The sequence below is a fragment of the Balaenoptera ricei genome, chromosome 3 (genome assembly GCF_028023285.1).
Source record: "Balaenoptera ricei isolate mBalRic1 chromosome 3, mBalRic1.hap2, whole genome shotgun sequence".
In the NCBI taxonomy this organism is placed as follows: Eukaryota; Metazoa; Chordata; class Mammalia; order Artiodactyla; family Balaenopteridae; genus Balaenoptera; species Balaenoptera ricei.
Genome location: NC_082641.1, coordinates 181,882,071 through 181,899,775, shown reverse-complemented (window position 1 = coordinate 181,899,775; position 17,705 = coordinate 181,882,071). Strand labels below are relative to the sequence as shown.

General features: G+C 61.5%; 1 protein-coding gene and 1 pseudogene across 1 annotated transcript; one reads left to right on the top strand and one right to left on the bottom strand.

Moving 5' to 3' along the window:
• The first annotated feature begins 224 nt into the window (after window positions 1–224).
• On the top strand, window positions 225–15,293 carry EFNA2 (ephrin A2). Its single transcript, XM_059918965.1, has 4 exons — window positions 225–367; window positions 10,754–11,070; window positions 13,131–13,196; window positions 13,869–15,293. The coding sequence occupies exons 1-4, from the start codon at window positions 225–227 to the stop codon at window positions 13,988–13,990; spliced, it is 648 nt and encodes a 215-aa protein (XP_059774948.1). The 3' UTR covers window positions 13,991–15,293.
• Window positions 9,958–10,091, bottom strand: LOC132364234 (small nucleolar RNA U3; annotated as a pseudogene).
• Window positions 15,294–17,705: the final 2,412 nt, after the last annotated feature.

Genomic DNA, 17,705 nt, shown 5'->3' with positions numbered 1-17,705 from the left:
GAGTCCGAGCGGCCGGGCCGGCGCCCCGGCGCCCCGCCCGCCGCCGCCGCCTGACTTCTCCGGCGCCCGAGGTCGCGCGCGCTCAGGCGGGGGCGGCCGGGGATCTCCAAGCGCCGGCGCTCCCTCCTCCCGCCCGCCCCGCGCCCGCCCGCTCGGCGGCGGCGGAGGAGGCGGAGACGGCTGGCAGGCGGCGGCCAGGCGAGCGCGGCGGCCGGACCGGGGCCATGGCGCCCGCGCAGCGCCCGCTGCTGCCGCTGCTGCTGCTGCTGCTGCCGCTGCCGCCGCCTCCGCCCTTCGCGCGCGCCGAGGACGCCGCCCGCGCCAACTCGGACCGCTACGCCGTCTACTGGAACCGCAGCAACCCCAGGTGAGCGTGGCCGCGGGCGGGGACCGGGCGCCGGGAGACTCCGGACGCCCCCATCCCAGCCTGGTCTCCCGCCCCGGGCTCGGGGCGGCCCTGCGCGCTGCCCCCGGAGTGGGGGCGCCCGCTTCCCAAGGGCGCCCCCAGGGAGTTCCGGCCCCCAGAGTTTGGGGGACTCACGCTCCGTGGGCATCTACCCCCAGGGCGCCCCGCCGCCTGCAGATTTGGGCGCCCTGCATGCCCCGGCGCGCCGCCGGCCCTGGAGTTTGGGGATCCCCTCTGGCACCCTCAGATGCAGTGCGGCCCTGAGTTCCCTCCCCGGACTTGGGGCACCCCATCTTCTGGCTTCTCCAGGGACCCCCGCTGGCTTTAGAGTTGGTGGGGATTCCCGGGAACCTTGTCACTGAGCCGCGCCCGGAGGTGGGGGACCGTGGCCCCTCGGGGGAGGAGTCCAGGGGTGCGTTCTGCCGGCGGGTCCCCAGATGAACTTGGGGAAGTTAGAATGTCCCTCCCTACGGGCCGGCGTCCACATTCGCTGCAGGGGGTCCCTGGCCCCTGCTTTGCAGGGACAGAGAGACTGAGGCACCAAGGGGGCTGGTGGTCTGTCCCGGGAGTCCTGACCAGGTGGCGTCCTCTCCTGTTCTGGCGCTGGTGGGGAAACTGAGGCACAGAGGGGCCGAGCGGCTGGCTCAAGGTCACGGCCAGGGGAACAGAGCTGGGGCAGGGACCCAGGTGGCCTTGTGCCCAGCCTGCCACGCCCGGCCGAGTTGCCCCGCCCGCCTGCCTGCAGTCCTCCTCGGTGTCAGGCGCTGAGTGCCATCTGGGGGGCAGCAGAAGCCCTTGTTTGTCGAGTGAGAAAAGTTTGCTGGTGACTGACCACATCCTGGACAGCAGCAGACACTTCGGGCCATCCAGGGTCTGGGAGGCTGGAGCGGGCTGGGGATCCGTGGGAGATGGGGCTTCAGGGTCCTGCTGCTCCCGGTCAGCCCCACGGTCACGGTCACCGTTGTACCGAGGCCAGCCGGGCTGCACGTGGGGGTAGAGGCGCTGGCCTCCCCGCCCCCTGACCCTCTGCTACCAGTCACTTTCTCTCGGTTTTCAAGCACCAGCCGCACCGCCTTCCACAGCCCGCCGTCCCCTCACTGTCCCCCACCGTTCTCCATCCTCCGCTGGAAAGTTGCATAAAGGGCCATCTTTGAGGCAGGCCTGGGACCAGGGCAGTCAGGGTCCTGGGTGGAGGCAGGGAGCACGCCCAGACACCCCCCTCCATTGCCTGGCTGTGGGGTTGGGCCCCGGGGCCGAGGGCAGAGACCCCGGGCCTAGGAGGGTTGGCCGGGCCACCATGGAGCTGGTCCCCCGCGCGGCCCGCCCCGCTGGTCACATGTGGGTTTGATTAAGGCTCTTCCTTGCGGCCGAGCAGGGAGCCCAGCGGGCAGCACTTCCCCGGCCCAAGTTTTTGGTTTCAGCTCCGGAATCTCCGTCCCGGCATGGCCTGTCCTTTGTTCTAGCAAACGCCAGACACGCGAGGAGCCTCGAACGGGGACAGAAGGGGGTCGTTGGGGCCGCCTGCTGCCCCACCTGCCACCGGGCCGCAGGCAGGACCTCGGCCGGGAAGGAGGCAGCCCCTGGGGCCGGGCTCTGGCCGGCCGCTCGGCCGCCTCCTGTTGCTGACCTGATAGCCCCGCTCCGACCAGCCGCCCGAGGGGACGGCCTTGCTGTCCAGCGCAGACCCTGGCAGTCAGGGCCTTCCTCTCCTACCTCTCCTCCCCCTTCTCTGCCTGGGGCATCCTGGGTGGGAGGTGACCTCCCCGACCTCTTGCGATGGGGTCTGGGGCCCTGGGGAGCCCCTTGCCCAAGAAGCCCGGTTGGGTCCAGAATTGGGGCTCCATCCATCGCTGAGGTTCAGGGGCTCTTCCAAAGGGGGCCTTGGAGGCCCGGGGGCCCCTCAGGAGGTTTCGTGTCCAGGGGTGTCTGGACTGGAATCTGCGTCCGGTGACAGGGTGTGTGCCAGTCACGGGAGGAGGGGTGCTGTCCGGCCTCGGGGTCCGAGGGCACCCGGAATGGAGATTTCCTGAGGGCACCCAGTCCCGGGGGCAGCTGCCAGGGTCCGGGGGTGCGGGGAGACGTGTGGAGTCATTGAGCGGGCCCCACGCAGGAGGCAGTCCTGCGGGCAGAGACGGGCCTGTGCGGGGAGAGACAAGGATGGGGTGGAAACAGAGAGATTGGTGGCGGCGGCAGGAGGAGGAGATGGGGAACGCAGGGACGGGGGGGCCGTGCCGGAGACAGGGGCCGTGCCGGGGACAGGGGCCGTGCCGGGGACAGGGGCCGTGCCGGAGACAGGGGCCGTGCCGGGGACAGGGGCCGTGCCGGGGACAGGGGTGCACACAAAAGGCACCGTGGGGACGGGGACGGAGCCAGGGCTGGGCAGGCTCGGGTGGGGGGCGGTCGGGCAGCCAGCGGAGGAGCAGGGGTGGGAGGGGATGAGTGCGCTCAGGTGGGCTCAGTGAGGCCGGCCACCCTCGCCCGGCCGGGCCTGGCACCCGCGCCGAGGTGACGCGTATGTGGCTGTGTCTCCCCAGTTGCGTTCTCCTGCTGTGCCGTGTATTTCCTGCGCACGTGAGGCTGGCGGACGTTGCCAGGAAGCCCTGCACCCACCTCCGCCGCAGCCAAAGGGTGGAGCCCAGTCCAGCCACCTGGCCCCGGCACCCCGACCAGCCGGCTGTCCAGCCGTCTCTCCGGCCGGCCCCTGCCTGGGCCGGGCACTCCCGGGCTGGCTGCCGGGCGTCTCTGGACCTGTCTGCGGCCCTGGTGGGACTGGGCCGGGGGTCCTGGTCGACTGCTCACGGGCCGAGCGTGGGGCTGCGGGTGCATCTGTGTACATGGGGGACCCGGGGGCACCCAGGAGTCTCTTTGAGCTGCAGGGTGTGTCTGCACGTGTCACTGCGTGTAGCTGCGTGTTCTCGCCCATGATGTTCGGGGGTCCTGGGGCCCTGGGAGGTGCAGAACTGTGTGTGTGGAGCACATGCGTCACCCCGCCACACAGACGCTCGTGTGCCTACGTGTGCACGGCGACCCTGGCCCTGGACATTTGCATGCGCCCACGTGAGTGTGCCTGGAGTACACACGTGTGCAGGGTGCATGCATGTTTGCAGCAGTGTGTCTGGGTGTGGAATGTACGTGGTGTCTGAGGTGCGTGTGTATATCTGTGTGTGCAGATTGGCACCTGGGGAGCAGGTGCATCTGTATGTGGGATGCATGCATGTCTTTAGAGTATCTGCGTGTGCGGCCCGGCTCTGGCCGTCCCGGGGGCTCCGGTGAGGGGGCAGACACTCCACACCAGTGGGGGCACAGCTTGCCCTCCCTGCCCGCCCGGCCGCTCCTCCTCCGCCCCCTCCTCCAGCCCAGTGGGTTCCTGCTGGGGGGACGTGGCCACGTCCCATGGGCACCGTGCCACCCTCGGTGCAGAGGGGCCATCGAGGTTCAGAGCTGGCACCGGCAGGACACCCGCCGTCCCCGGGGACCCCCACCTGGTTGGGGTCCTGTAGCCCGGGTGGACCCAGCGGTGCGGACCCGGGTGGAGGCTCTGATCACCCTCGGGTGTGGGCGGCAGCCACGTTCCCCTCTCAAACGACCGGGTGGGAAGATGGCGACTGGGGCAGCATCTTCCCCATGGGGGGGGGGATGTCAGGCACCCCGGTCCCTGCCAGCCTTGTCCACGCCTCCGGGGAACCGGCTTTGAAGGGGGCGATGCCATATTTTGCCGCATGAGGCTTTTTTGTTTCCTTTGGAAGAGGCTCGACCACCCGGCTTGCAGGGTGGGGTGGGGGGTGGCTTGGAGAGTGAGGATCCATGGGTCTGGGGGGCCGTGGGGGGCCGGGGCTCGGACTCGGGGATCTGGGAAGCCCGGCTGTGCCCTTGGGTGGGCAGCTTGGCTGCTCGGAGCCCCCGCGCCTCCTCCAGGAAGTGGGCCGGTGGGTGTTGTCACTCTGCAGATGGCAGCAGGGCGCAGCGTGGACGGGCGAGGCATGGGCGTGACCCCAGGGAATCAGAGGCCCCCGAGGGGGAGAGGAAACCGATGCAGCTCCTGTGGGCAAGCGGGGGAGCCTTGGGGACCAGGCCCTCACATCTGCAGCAGTCGTGACGTTAGGGGGGAACCGCAGTGCCGGGGCTGCGGGGTGTTTCTCAGATACCCCCACCCTGCTGGGGGCCTGGGCGCTGAAGCTGGGGTCCACAGGCTTCCTGTCCCCAGCCTTGGTCCCTCCCCGCAGTGGACCTGTCCCCTGCCCAGGCTGCTCAGTTTGCAGAGGAAGGAACCGAGGCTAGGGACCAGCTCAGGACACAGGGCGGTGCGGGGGGCGCCTCCAGCCTGCCTGGGAGCTGGGCCGGGGAAGGGGCGGCCGTCTCTGACCTCGGGACCCCCCAGCAGACGTCCCGTGAGGTTCACGGGTCCCTCGAGGTCATGGGTGCAAAGGTGGTTTTCCTCGGGACGGCAGGTGCGTGAACGGGGGTCTGGAAGACAGACTTCTTTCAGGGCCGATGGCTGGTTCTGCAGCTTCTGAGCCGGGTCTGCCTGAAGGGGGGTCCCGCCTCGCAGCAGGTTTTCTCTGGGACACCCCCCTTCCCCTTTCCTCCTCCTCAGGACCCGGCACTCGGCCAGCCTTGCCCCCCTCCGCCAGGTGCTGCTTTGGGGAAATTGTCTCTTTGGAAACGGGTCCAGAGGGGGCTTGGCTGCATCCCCCACCTGGTGGGCCATGCGGGGAGAGGGCAGAGCCGCCTTTGTGGCTGTCCCATGGCGGACGCGCAGCGGAAGGCTGGGAGCACAGAAGCCAGAGTCCGAGCTCTGCACCGGCCGGCCCTGCGGGGGGGGCCTGTCCCCACACCCCCTCCCACGCAGGGACCCTGGCTTCGAGGGGCTTGTTCCACCACCCGGGCCACGTTGCCCCTCGCCCGCCCCAACCCAGCCATGCACCCCCTAATCTGCCCACCCCATGGGTCGGGCTCCCCCTTAAGCCCCTGTTTCATGGACCCAGAGAAAGTGACTCCTCGGTGGCCATGAGGAAGTCGAGTCCAGTGGGGTGACCCCCTCCAAGAGGCAGCCACGTCTGCGGCTGGCCGAGGAGCATCAGGGACGCCATGCACACCGGGGGGCAGAGGAGGGCGCGGTGACCGAGGCAGGTGTGCCCCGTGGACCGTGCACCTGGGCCTCCTCCTGCCTCAGACCAAGGCCTGAGGGGTGGGGTGGCCCTGAGGCCCTCCCCCTACCTTTCCTGCCCACCCAGCCCCATTTGTTTACCTCTTGCTTCAGCTCTGGGGCCCGTGCCTCAGTTTACCCATCCACACACAAGGCCATAATCGTCCTTTCTCAGCTGATCCTGCACCACCTTGGGGCCCTAATTTTCTGGGAGGTCCTCCCCACTTCCCACCAGCAGGAGGAAGGCGGCCAGGCCTTGGATGGGGGACATGTCTTCTTGGCCCCTAGAAAAGCTGGGGGAGGACACAGGTCTCAGGGGTCTTGCTGAGGGTGGCAGGCAGGGATGGGCGAGCTCGGTCCACCCTGGGCCTCGGGGCTGTTTTGCCCACTCAGGCCGGCCTGGGCGTACTGTTTGCTGGGATCTTTGTTGGCATGTCTGAGTGCCTTTAGTAGGAGCTGTGCATGGACTCAGACCAGGGAGATAGAGGCAGAGCCACAGGGAGTGAGGGGGACACAGACTCCACTGCCCGCCTTGCCCGTGCCTCAGTTTCCAGTCTGGGAAGGTGGCACAGCACCCCACCCCCATTTTGGGTGAGACTCCTAATTAGTGGCTTTGCTATTAGCATCTAATGACTTGACAGTCGCCCGATTGGAGCTGATTAGCTGCGGGCTGGGTGTTGCTGGGGAAGGGGTGGTGGGTGGGTTGGTGGCGGGTAAGGGTCACCTGGGCTTTGGGGGTGCTGCCTGCAGGGTGGACGTTGGCAGGAGGCCGGCAGGGTGAGCAGCTGGGGGTGAAGGTGTGGCGGGGCGGGGGCGGGGAGGTCTGAAAGCCTCGGGAGCCCTCTGTCTGGGAACCATCCCAAGTCAGTCATTAACCCCTTAGTGAGAATTTCGATCTCTATCCGCCGCTCCCGCGGAGCATTTGCATATCAGGCTTTGGCACTAACGGAGGAAATGAAGGCTTTGTCTTGCTCTCACCAGGCTCCGTTTGGGGTTGGGGCCTGCTCCCCTGCATAAGCGTCACCCTGAGCAGGGGCGAGGCGCCAACTTGGAACAGGAATGCCAACGCAGCAAGGCCGTCACTATTTTAGAGCAGGGAAGGGAGAAAAATGGTCCATTTAGGCGGCCAGAGCTCAGGTGTGTGTGTGGGTGTAGGCGTCTCCCGGGGACCCGCCTGTCTGGGGTCCTCACTCCCCCACCTGGGGGGCAGCTTTCTGCTCCCCATGACTCTAGCACCTCAAAGACCTCGAGTCTTTGGCCTTTGTTTGATTAGCAAACATGTATCGAGCACCACTGTATACAGGGCCTGTGCGGGCTACAGGGAAAAGGGCAGAGAAGGAGGCCAACCCCCAGGATCCAAGGAAGGCAGACAATGGGCTGCTTAAAGGTAAAAATACGATGATGTCCAAACGAGATGAAAAAAAAAAGTAGGGAAAAACTTAGGGAAAAAGTAGGGAAAAACGTGCCAGGCAGAGGGAACAGCATGTGCAAAGGCCCTGGGGTGGGGGCTTCCCTGGTGGCACAGTGATTAGGAATCCGCCTGCCAATGCAGGGGACCCAGGTTCGAGCCCTGGTCCGGGAAGATCCCACATGCTGTGGAGCAGCTAAGCCCGTGCTCCGCAACTACTGAGCCTGCGCTCTAGAGCCCATGAGCCATAACTACTGAGCCCAGGCACCACAACTACTGAAGCCCGCGCGCGACTAGAGCCCGTGCTCTGCAACTGCAACAAGAGGAGAGAAGCCTGCGCACAGCAACAAAGAGTAGCCCCCCCTCGCCGCAACTAGAGAAAGCCCGCGTGCAGCAACGAAGACCCAATGCAGCCAAAAAAAAAGGCCCTGGGGTGGGACCAGGAGCAGCCCGGAGGCTGGTGTGCCTGGAGGGGAGTGAGCTGGGGGAGCCAGAGGGCGATGAGGTTGGGGATGGACGGGGGCCACATGTGGCCTCATGGGCCTGGGAGGACTGTGGATTTTGTTCAGTTTTGGGGGAGCCAATGGAGGGCTTTGAGACAGTGGGTCACGGGGTCTGATATACACTCAGAAAAGTGAGCCCTGGATTTTGGGAGGCAGGAGTCTGGCCGCCCTAGTGGGGCCCAGGTGTCCAGCCTCTGAGACAGCAAAGCAGCTTCGGTCTCTGATGTTCTTCAGAAAGTGAGCTGGGGGGACCTGACGGGTGCAGGTGTCACGGGGGGAGGGAGGCAAGCCTGATGGGACAGGCAGGAGGAAAGGGGAGCCCACCTTCTGGAGTCCGTTCTCTCCAGAAAGACCGTGCGTGGAGTCACGTTCTCTTTCAGGTTGAGTATACATCCCTCGGCATCGTGCCAGGGCAAGAGGGAACACTGAGGGCCGGAGGCCAGGACCAGGACTCCCCCCACTGCCTGTGGTTCCCCGTCACAGCCTCCCCTGCAGGGCCCACCTGGGTGAGGCTGGGTCCCTGGGCGGCTGCTGGGCCACAGCTGCCATTGATCGGCTGATCAATGGGGCTTTCAGTGGGGCCGGGAAGGAGCGAAAATGACTTTTCAAAAAGCCTGGAGCAGCTTCTGCATCGATCGTGCCCAAGGGGCCGGAGGACGCGGCCGGTCAATGAGACGCCCGTGCCTGGCCAGCCGTGGAGCTGCCTGAGGGACGGGCAGGGTCCCAGCCCGACCCAGGGCCGCCCCGCATGCATCTATGCAGTGCCTGCTGTGTACAGAGCTGGAGTTCTCCCATCAGCCTTGAGGACCATCCCCACGGCACAGAGTTGGAAACTGAGGCTTTGAGAAGAGGAGCTGAGACCCAGCTGGGTTCCAACCTGTGACTGACCCACATTTGAGGTTCCTTGGCCCCCAACTGACCCCCGAGGCCAGACACATTTATTCTGCAAACGCCTTCCCACCTCTGCGAGAGGGGGTGGCCTCCCCGTCCCTGGACGAACCCAGTGGAGCAGGGAAGGGGCTGGAGGTGAATCCACTCCCCCGCTCCCCAACCTGAAATTCTGCGAGCCTTGACCTCAGCCCCAGACGTGAATCATCACGCTGGGTCCCTGCTGACGGAGGGGGAGACTGAGGCACCATGAGCTGGTCCCCTGTCTCCGTCATTCCAGCTCTGGGTTCCCAGGAGCCCTCGCCCCCACCTGGCTCAGTCTCACGGGCGAGGGGGGGGCCAGCCGATGCCATCTGATAATCCAGCTGCCCCCTCAGGTGCCAGCTGTGGGGATTAGCGCACCCGGCATGGGGGCCACCTTGCTCCCTCCCATGGGCCGGGGCGGCTGGCACGGCGGGCACGGAGGCAGCGGCGCGGCTGGGATCCTAGCAGCCCTCCCTGCCTCTGACCCGCACTGGGCCTCAGTTTCCCAGCCGATACAGAGAGTGGAGGAGGCTGGGGGAGCCCGCCCCCCAACCCTCTGATGCTCAGGCCTTTTATGTGCTAATAAGCCCCTCTCGGGAGGCCCCCTTGTCCCCCCTCGGTCCAGGCCACGTTTACATGACGGGCCCGGGGCACCGCATCCAGGAGGTCTAGGGGCTCCTGGCGCTGTAGCCCGAGGCGGTGATGGAAGGGGAGCTGCTGGTCCCTCGCTCAGCTGACCTCCATCCTTGACAGATGAGCCTGGGTCAGGAGCCCCCCCCCCCAGAGAAAGGGGTGCAGGCTGCATGACAGTGTGGGGAGACCTCCAGAGCAAAGCCTGGGAGGCAGGGCTTGGGGGTGGAGGTGTCAGGGGTGGGGAAGCTGGTGGGGTGACCAGGAAGTTGAGGGGTAGCTGCCAGATTTTGGAGGCTCTGGAGGAAGAAGGAAGGATGTCACACAGGATGGAAGGGGTGGGGCTGGGGGGCTTGAACCCAGGGCACCCCTGAGTTGGACTGAGCGAGGGAGGGCCTGAGCATCCTTTATGCCAAACCCCGCCCCCTCTGGGGAAACTGAGGCTAGGGGAGGGGCAGAGCTTGCCCCAGAGAGGCTGGGAACACTTGGCCTGTGTCCCACACTGCCCTCGGCCTTCTTTTTTTTTTTTTTTTTACATCTTTATTGGAGTATAATTGCTTTACAATGGTGTGTTAGTTTCTGCTTTATAACAAAGTGAATCAGCTATACGTATACATATACCCCCATATCCCCTCCCTCTTGCGTCTCCCTCCCACCCTCCCTATCCCACCCCTCTAGGTGGTCACAAAGCACCGAGCTGATCTCCCTGTGCTATGCGGCCTCTTCCCACTAGCTATCTATTTTACATTTGGTAGTGTATATAAGTCCATGCCACTCTCTCACTTTGTCCCAGCTTACGCTTCCCCCTCCCCATGTCCTCAAGTCCATTCTCTATGTCCGCGTTGTTTTTATTCCTGTCCTGGCCCTAGGTTCTTCAGAACCATTTTTTTTTTTTTTAGATTCCATATGTATGTGTTAGCATACGGTATTTATTTTTCTCTTTCTGACTTATTTCACTCTGTATGACAGACTCTCGGTCCATCCACCTCACTACAAATAACTCAATTTCATTTTTTTTTATGGCTGAGTAATATTGAAACCTCTCTAGTAACGAACTATAGAAATGATCCCTGAAAGTATAGTCTTGCCCTCGGCCTTCTTGGCAGGCAAATTTGCAAAAGGAAAGCTGAGGAGGCTGCATCTGGGGATGGCGTGGGGGGCTGCCTGGAGGAGGGGGCATCTAAGTCAAGCAGTAAGGTTTTTGGAGAGGGACTTCCTGGTGGGGTGGGAGACATCTTGTGCCAGGCCTGTTGCGGCTGAGGGGCCCAGATGTGGATTCTGCAGGGGGTGGAGAGACTGGGGGGCTCCGAGTCACGTGGCGCCTGCTCGTTTGCACGTGGTTATCCAGAATGCCTGCCGGCAGCCCCTCTTCCCCAGCGCCCACCTCGTGGGCTCAGCGCTAGTTCCAGTGTCAAGGAGCCTGCTGTGGCCTTGGTGGGGCAGGGTTGTGCCAGGCAGGGGGCCGTGGGCTCGGACCCTGGCACCTGTCTGTGGGTAGGGTGCCCGCCCATCGGTCCCCTAAGCCCTCCCCCTTCCCCATCTCTGACCTACCCCTTTCTACCTGCACTGACCCGTCTCCACCCGCCTTCGTGCTTCCTGTCCCCTATCCCGTCCCCTCCCACGCGCTGACCGCTGACCCCTCTCTATTTACCCCATCCCTGACCCTCCCCTTCTCCCTTGCACTGATCCGTCATCCCCATCTCGGGCCCCGCCCCTCCCCCCGCGCTGACCGCCGGCCCCGCCCCCAGGTTCCACGCGGGCTCGGCGGACGACGACGGCGGCGGCTACACGGTGGAGGTGAGCATCAACGACTACCTGGACATCTACTGCCCGCACTACGGGGCGCCACTGCCGCCGGCCGAGCGCATGGAGCACTACGTGCTGTACATGGTCAACGGCGAGGGCCACGCCTCCTGCGACCACCGGCAGCGCGGCTTCAAGCGCTGGGAGTGTAACCGGCCCGCGGCGCCCGGGGGGCCGCTCAAGTTCTCGGAGAAGTTCCAGCTCTTCACGCCCTTCTCGCTGGGCTTCGAGTTCCGCCCGGGCCATGAGTACTACTACATCTGTGAGTGGAGGCGGGCCAGGGGCGCGAGGGGGGGGGGGGCCCCCTCCTCCGCGCTGGCCTCCGTCTCCGGGCGGGTGCTCCGGTGGTCTCGCCATCCTCCCCGCAAGCCCCCCTGTGACCTCGGCCTCTGGATAAGCCTCTGGGCCTCTGGACTGGGACCATGTGGTCAGCCTGTCCCACACTGAGACCGGGGGTGCCGTCCCCCCATTGCACTGAGGCGGGAAACTGAGGCCTGCGAAATCTTGAGGGAGGGGGTGAGGGCGACCAACCCTGGACCCGGCAGGGGTCTCCCGGGCCCACCCCCCACCTCCCAGCGGCCCACCCGCGCCCAGATTCCCCGAGGAGCGTGGGACTTTTCCCTGTCAGCTGGTGGCAGCCTTGGGACACTGGGCATGCGTGCCCCGCTGTGAGCCTTGCGGGGGGGCCGGGTAGGCTGCCCCCACCTGTCCTGGGCATCAGGGGTTCCCAAGGGGCACCTTTTTCCTTCCCATCAAGTGCCAAGGGCAGGGTCTGGGGAGGCGGCAGAGTCGGGCCTGGGTTCAAGTTCCCGTTCAGTGGGGCCTTGGCAGACTGTAGTCTGAGAACCTAAACCAGGAATACTGGGGTCCAGGCATCGCCCCTGCTGAGAGGGGGTATCAGGGAGCCCACCTTGGCATCGGACTGATGCCTCTCCCGAGGCGGTGAGACTTCAACGGATTGTGGAGTCCCGTTTCTCAGCGTCCTGGGGGCTGATGGGGAGCAGGTGGGAGGGGGGGTCTGCCCCCCGGGGCTTCGGAGAGGGAACCAGCGCCTCCCCACCCCGGTTCCTGCTGAGTCAAATTAAACTCTACAAGGCTCCCATTTCCTCCTTTCTCTGCTCTATTTGGAATTTTTCTTTTTAATTCAGGGAAGAAGAGGGTGGGGGAGGGGAAGAAGGTGCTTAAATTAAGTCTCCATAATATAAGAAAAATTACATTTTTCTTTCCGAGACGGGAGTTTCATAAAGATAATTATTGTAATTATTCGTCCTATCTCTGTGATGAATGTTACTTTTATTACGTGCTTTTTATCTTCATCTCCCAGCACGAGGGGCTTCTGGGGGGCGGGCAGAGGTGATGGCCACAGAGAGGACCGGCCGAGAGCACAGGCAGGGGCAGGCCCAGCCGCAGCCGTGTGGGTGCCCGTGCCTGTTCACGTGTGTGAGCCCCACCCCCCGCAGGGCCTCAGGCCTCCCTCCCTGCCCCTGTCCTGGTCCCTGAGCTCCTCCCTCCTGACTCATGGCTGATGCTCTGGTACCTCCCCCGCCCGCCAAGTGGGCCAAGAAGCTGGGAGCCCTATGGTGGAATTTTAGGTGTGAGGACCCAATGCACTTCGGCCTGCACATGACTCGGCGGTGTGGGTCGCTCTCCAGGTGAGGCCGGAAGCTGCCTCCTTCCCAGGGGTAACTGGGTTCCCGGCGTCACCCAGATGGAAAGAATGATTTCCAAAGCACCTCCCATGGACCAGATGAGGTCCAGATAGGGGGTGACTTGCCGACAGGCACCCTGAGAGCAGGGATTTGATCCCTGGTCAATCATTTGGTTACACTGATTTTTTTTTTTTGCTGTTTGATTTTTGTTTTGTTTTGTTTTTGGCCGTGCTGCATGGCATGCGGGATCTTAGTTCCCCGACCAAGGATGGAAGCCGTGCCCCTGGCAGTGAAAGCTAACCACTGGACCGCCAGGGAATTCCCTTTTTTTGCTGATTGGAAACACACCTATTTTTATTCATCACCTTTGAACTTTGCCCTGTGATGCCCTGGGGTGAGATGGAGCCCTGGGGTGACATAGACACCTCACCTGACCCCCGTCTCTGGGGTTAGGATTCAGCAAACTGAGAGGTAGGGGGTGAGTGCAAGAGGACTTCTGGGAAATCATGGGCATTGTGTCTGGGGCTTTGATGTATGATGAGGAGTTTTATGGGTGGATTCCCCAACCTGGGGTCAGGGTTGGGTTACCGGCATAGGGAAGGGGATACAGCCTCAAGAGGTCTCAGGCACCAAGAGCCTCCTGCCCTACTAACCCCCAACCCCTTTCTTCCAGCTGCCACGCCCCCCAATGCTGTGGACCGACCCTGCCTGCGGCTGAAGGTTTACGTGCGACCGACCAGTAAGTTATCGGTGGGGGTTCATGTAGGCTCCTCAACTCACAGAACCCAGTGAGTCGTCAGCGGAGTTAGGAGGCGGTCATGGCATAGCCTGGGGAGTCCCACAACCTCAGCGATGGCTGGGACAGGCCCTGCCTGAGCCTCTGTTTTTCCATCTGCAAATGGGGCCATTTCAGACCTTCAAGAATGAGGGTTGAAGTCCATGGCTGGGCTTCATTGAGGCCGAAGCCCCCTTCACCCAGTGAGCGGGTATCACGGAAGTTCTCTGAGATGGACCAACGGTTCTGTGTTCTGAGCTCCTGAAACATGGGGAAGGGGGATCCTGCAGCCTCGCCACTTCACCCGGCGCCTGCTGATTGCCATGCTCTGCATTGGAGGCACAGCCTCAGCCGAGGTGGACAGAAATCTCTGTGCCCTTGGAGGAGCAGCGAAATGGAGATTTTTTTTTTTTTTTTTTTTTTTTTTTGGCTGCGCAGTGCATATGGGATCTTAGCTCTCTGACCAAGGGTGGAACCCGTGCCCCCTGCATTGGGAGCGCGGAGTCTTAACCACTGGACCGCCAGGGAAGTCCCGTAATGGAGATGTTTAACAATGTCAGGTCGTGGTGAGGTCTAGGAAGCAGGGTGGGGGGTGGGAGGCCTGCCACTGACCCCCCTGTCTTCCTGTCTACCCAGACGAGAGCCTGTATGAGGCCCCCGAGCCCATCTTCACCAGCAATAACTCATGCAGCGGCCTGCGCAGCTGCCAGCTCTTCCTCAGCACCGTCCCCGTACTGTGGACCCTCCTGGGCTCCTAGTCCCCAATGGGATGTTGGCTCCGCCCTGATGGCCCGCCTCCGAGACCAAATAGAGACTCCGCTTCTCCCACGACTGGTGCTGCTTCGCGGGGCAGGGGGCCGTCCACCCGCCCCAGGGCTGAAGGGGGGTGAGGGCAGCCGAGGTCCCCCAACCCTGTGCCAGAGGGGCCGGGTGTCTGCTCAGCTCCTGGCCATGCTGTCTTGTCCAGGGGACCTGCTGAACCCTGGGATCTCTTGGTGATGTTGGTTTTTGTTTTTGTTTTTTAAGTGTATTTTTCATGGTTGCATCAGAAAGACTTGAGTTTTTAATTTAATTTATTCCTTGCTGTCGCCTGTGACTTTGGGAAGGAAACAGAATGGACAGACAGACGGGGCAGGGGTCCCTGGCCCCCTTGAGGGGAGGGGGATTGGGGCACCCCTGGCCTGGTCACTCCATTTGTTGGGTCCTGGGTGGAGGCAACCATGGAGTGGAACCGCAGGTGCCACGGGACAGGCTGGCCTGAGGCAGAAGGGGCGGGTGGTGAGTCCCCCCGCTTCTGGTCCGGGGCCCTCAGACCCTTGTCCTGCCAGCTCTACCCTCCTCCCTCCTGGTGATAGTCTCCTAGAGCAGAAAACCACGGGGTTTCACCAGCGGCCACCATGGAGCCCCGGCCCCCTCGAAATCATAGCATCACAACGTCTTAGAGATGATGTAGGCCCCACCTGTCTGCCCAGCCTCACACAGTCGCCCCCGAGGCCGAGAAGACGTTATATTTCTGTAAATAGAGCCAGCAAGTATATACTGTGATTTATTTTTACTGTATTCCTGAGGATGGACTGGAATGTTTCTTTTTCTCTCACCCCTTCATGGGGGGGGGCTTTTATTTTGATGGGGGGGTTGGGGTAGACTTTTTAGCGTAGAAGCCGCACTTCACAATAAGCTCCTTTGTCTGTCAGACCCCCTTCCCTCTACTGTATGACTAATAATGTTTGTAAGAAAAGGGAAAACAGGACAAAACAAAATGGGGGGGAGGGGAACATCACCACCAAAAAAGAGAAACCCCCTCCCAAAAACACTCTAATGAAGTAAACAGTGCATTTATACAGATTTCATATTTCTACCCGCCTTTCCTGATCTGTGTTTTATATATATTATATATAAATATATATGGTGCGCGGCCGCCGGGAGATGGCTCGGGCACGCCAGTGGGGGGCTTTTGTAGGGGTCGTGGGCGGGCGGCATTGCCACGTCTGGAGCTGGCGACGGGCCCCCCCCGCAACCCCGTCACAATCAACTTTGGATTCTGTATTTTTTTATAATAAAATGAGCGTAAGCATCCAGGCTGTGTGTCTGTGTTGGGGCCGCAGGTCGGGTCTGGAACCTGCTGGGGAGGGGTGTCTTTAAGGAATGTCTGGAGACCCCGGGGCCGGTTGTGATCCTTTGGTTTTCTGTATCGTTTGGGTGGCTGGCCCCAAACTGAGCATCTTATGGGGTGCTGTGCCCTTCATACCACCCCTAGGAGAGGGGAACAAGCCCCTCTCCCCTGGGGCAGCTGGGAGGATGGAGGGAAGAGACGGAGCTGGCTTTGAATACACAGCAGGGGCTTGTTAAGTGTCTGTCACTCGATGCACCTGAGCAGGTGGGAATCCCTGGACCCCAGGGCCAGTCAAGGCCTCCTGTACCCTTGTCCTCACTTGGGGGCGGTCCTTGGGTTCTATGACAGGTCTTTTAGGACCCAACCAAATTCCGTGCCATCTTGGTCGCCAAGCTCTGCGGAGGGGTGACTCAGTTTCTCCAACTGCTCCAGGCAAGGGTGGGGGTTTGCCATCTCGAATTCCCTCCTGGCTTTCCGAAAGACATGTGTCAGAGGCTTCTGGGGTCCCGGGGGCCTTCACCCCAGCCTGTCCCCGGAGAGGCACAGAACAGGGCGGAGAGACTGGGGACTCGGGGCTGCTCCTTGCCTCAGTGTCACCCGCAGGGACTGCGGCGTCCTGGGCACAGTTAGCCAAGAGGGAAGGCTCTCAGCTAATTAATTCGGCCGTGCTGGGTCCAGCGACGGGGGCTGCCTCTTAATGAGGCCAGGAAGCGGCACAAAGACCCCTGTGTGCGCCCCGCCTGCCCTTGCCCTGCCCAGCAGCAGTGGGACGGAGAGTGGCCACTGCCGAGCACCCCGGAGGGAGAGCCGAGGGGTCCCCCCACTCTGTGGAGAGGACCCCGAGGCCCAGAGAGGGAGGAGGCCCCCCTGTGTCCACCCCCCTGAGACCCCTCGCTCGAACACCCCAACTCGGCCACGGGGACAGAGGAAACTGGAGGGCAAGGATTAAATGCAGGGGTCGTGGGGCAGAATCGTAGCAGCTAACTTTGACTTTGTTATTTAAAAAAAAGTTATTGAGATACAGTTCACATACCACACAATCCATCCGTTTAAAGTACGATTCCACAATTTTTATCCATTCACAGGGTTGTGCAACCATCACCACTATCTAATTCCAGAACATTCTATCACCCCAAAAAGAAGCCCCATCCCCCTCCCCAGCCCCTGACAACCAGGAACCCACTCTCTGTACCTGTGGATCAGCCTGTTCTGGACGTCTCTCATCAATGGAATCACACACTGCGTGCCCTTCTGTGTCTGGCTTCTCTCACTGAGCATCGTGTTCTCAGGGTCTCTGCACGTTGTAGCGAGTGTCAGGGCTTCTGTCCTTTTCATGGCTGAGTGATGGTCCAGTGTGTGGAGGGATGACTTTCTGTCCATTCACTAGTTTGTGGACATTTGGGTTGTTTCCTTTTAGCTATTCTGAGGACTTTTGAGACAAAATTTTAACACAAAAAGGTGACCTTGGATGGGTAAGTATAAAAATGGCTCTATTCCCACCTCGGGGCCTTTGCACGTGCTGTTCCCCCTCTCTGGTGTGCCCTTTCTGCAGACCACTGCTTGACTCTCTCCCCCAGCCCCTTCATAAGGGGTACATGTCCCCTCTAGACCTCCCTGGCCAAGTGGCTCTCACCCCATCCCCCTGCTGTCAAATCTCTGATTCTTTTCTTCTTTTTTTTTAACAATAATGTGTATTTATTTACCAGGCATTATTTACACCTAATTTACCACATGTATCTTTTTTTTTTAATTAGATCTTTATTGGAGTATAATTGCTTCACAATACTATGTTAGTTTCTGTTGTACAACAAAGCGAATCAGCCATATGCATACACATGTCCCCATATCCCCTCCCTCTGGAGCCTCCCTCCCACCCTCCCTATCCCACCCCTCTAGGCGGTCACAAAGCACCGAGCTGATCTCCCTGTGCTATGTGGCTGCTTCCCACCAGCCAAGTATTTTACATTCGGTAGTGTATATACATAGATGCTTCTCTCACTTCGCCCCAGCTTCCCCCCACCCCATGTCCTCAAGTCCATTCTCTATGTCTACCTCTTTACTCCTGCCCTGCGACTAGGTTCATCAGTACCATTTTTTTTTTTTTTTTAGATTCCATATATATGTGTTAGCATACGGTATTTGTTTTTCTCTTTCTGACGTACTTCACTCTGTATGACAGACTCTAGGTCCATCCACCTCACTACAAATACCTCCATTTCGTTTCTTTTTATGGCTGAGTAATATTCCATTGTATATATGTGCCACATCTTCTTCATCCATTCATCTGTCGATGGACATTTAGGTTGGTTCCATGTCCTGGCTATTGTAAATAGTGCTGCAATGAACATTATAGTACACAT

What these genes read in the sequence shown, in the direction of transcription:
- EFNA2 (XM_059918965.1), top strand. Translation starts at nt 225, where the DNA reads ATGGCGCCCGCGCAGCGCCCGCTGCTGCCGCTGCTGCTGCTGCTGCTG. An exon ending in TGGAACCGCAGCAACCCCAG is followed by an intron (nt 368 to 10,753) that starts GTGAGCGTGGCC and finishes CCCCGCCCCCAG; the next exon opens with GTTCCACGCGGGCTCGGCGG. An exon ending in CCATGAGTACTACTACATCT is followed by an intron (nt 11,071 to 13,130) that starts GTGAGTGGAGGC and finishes CCTTTCTTCCAG; the next exon opens with CTGCCACGCCCCCCAATGCT.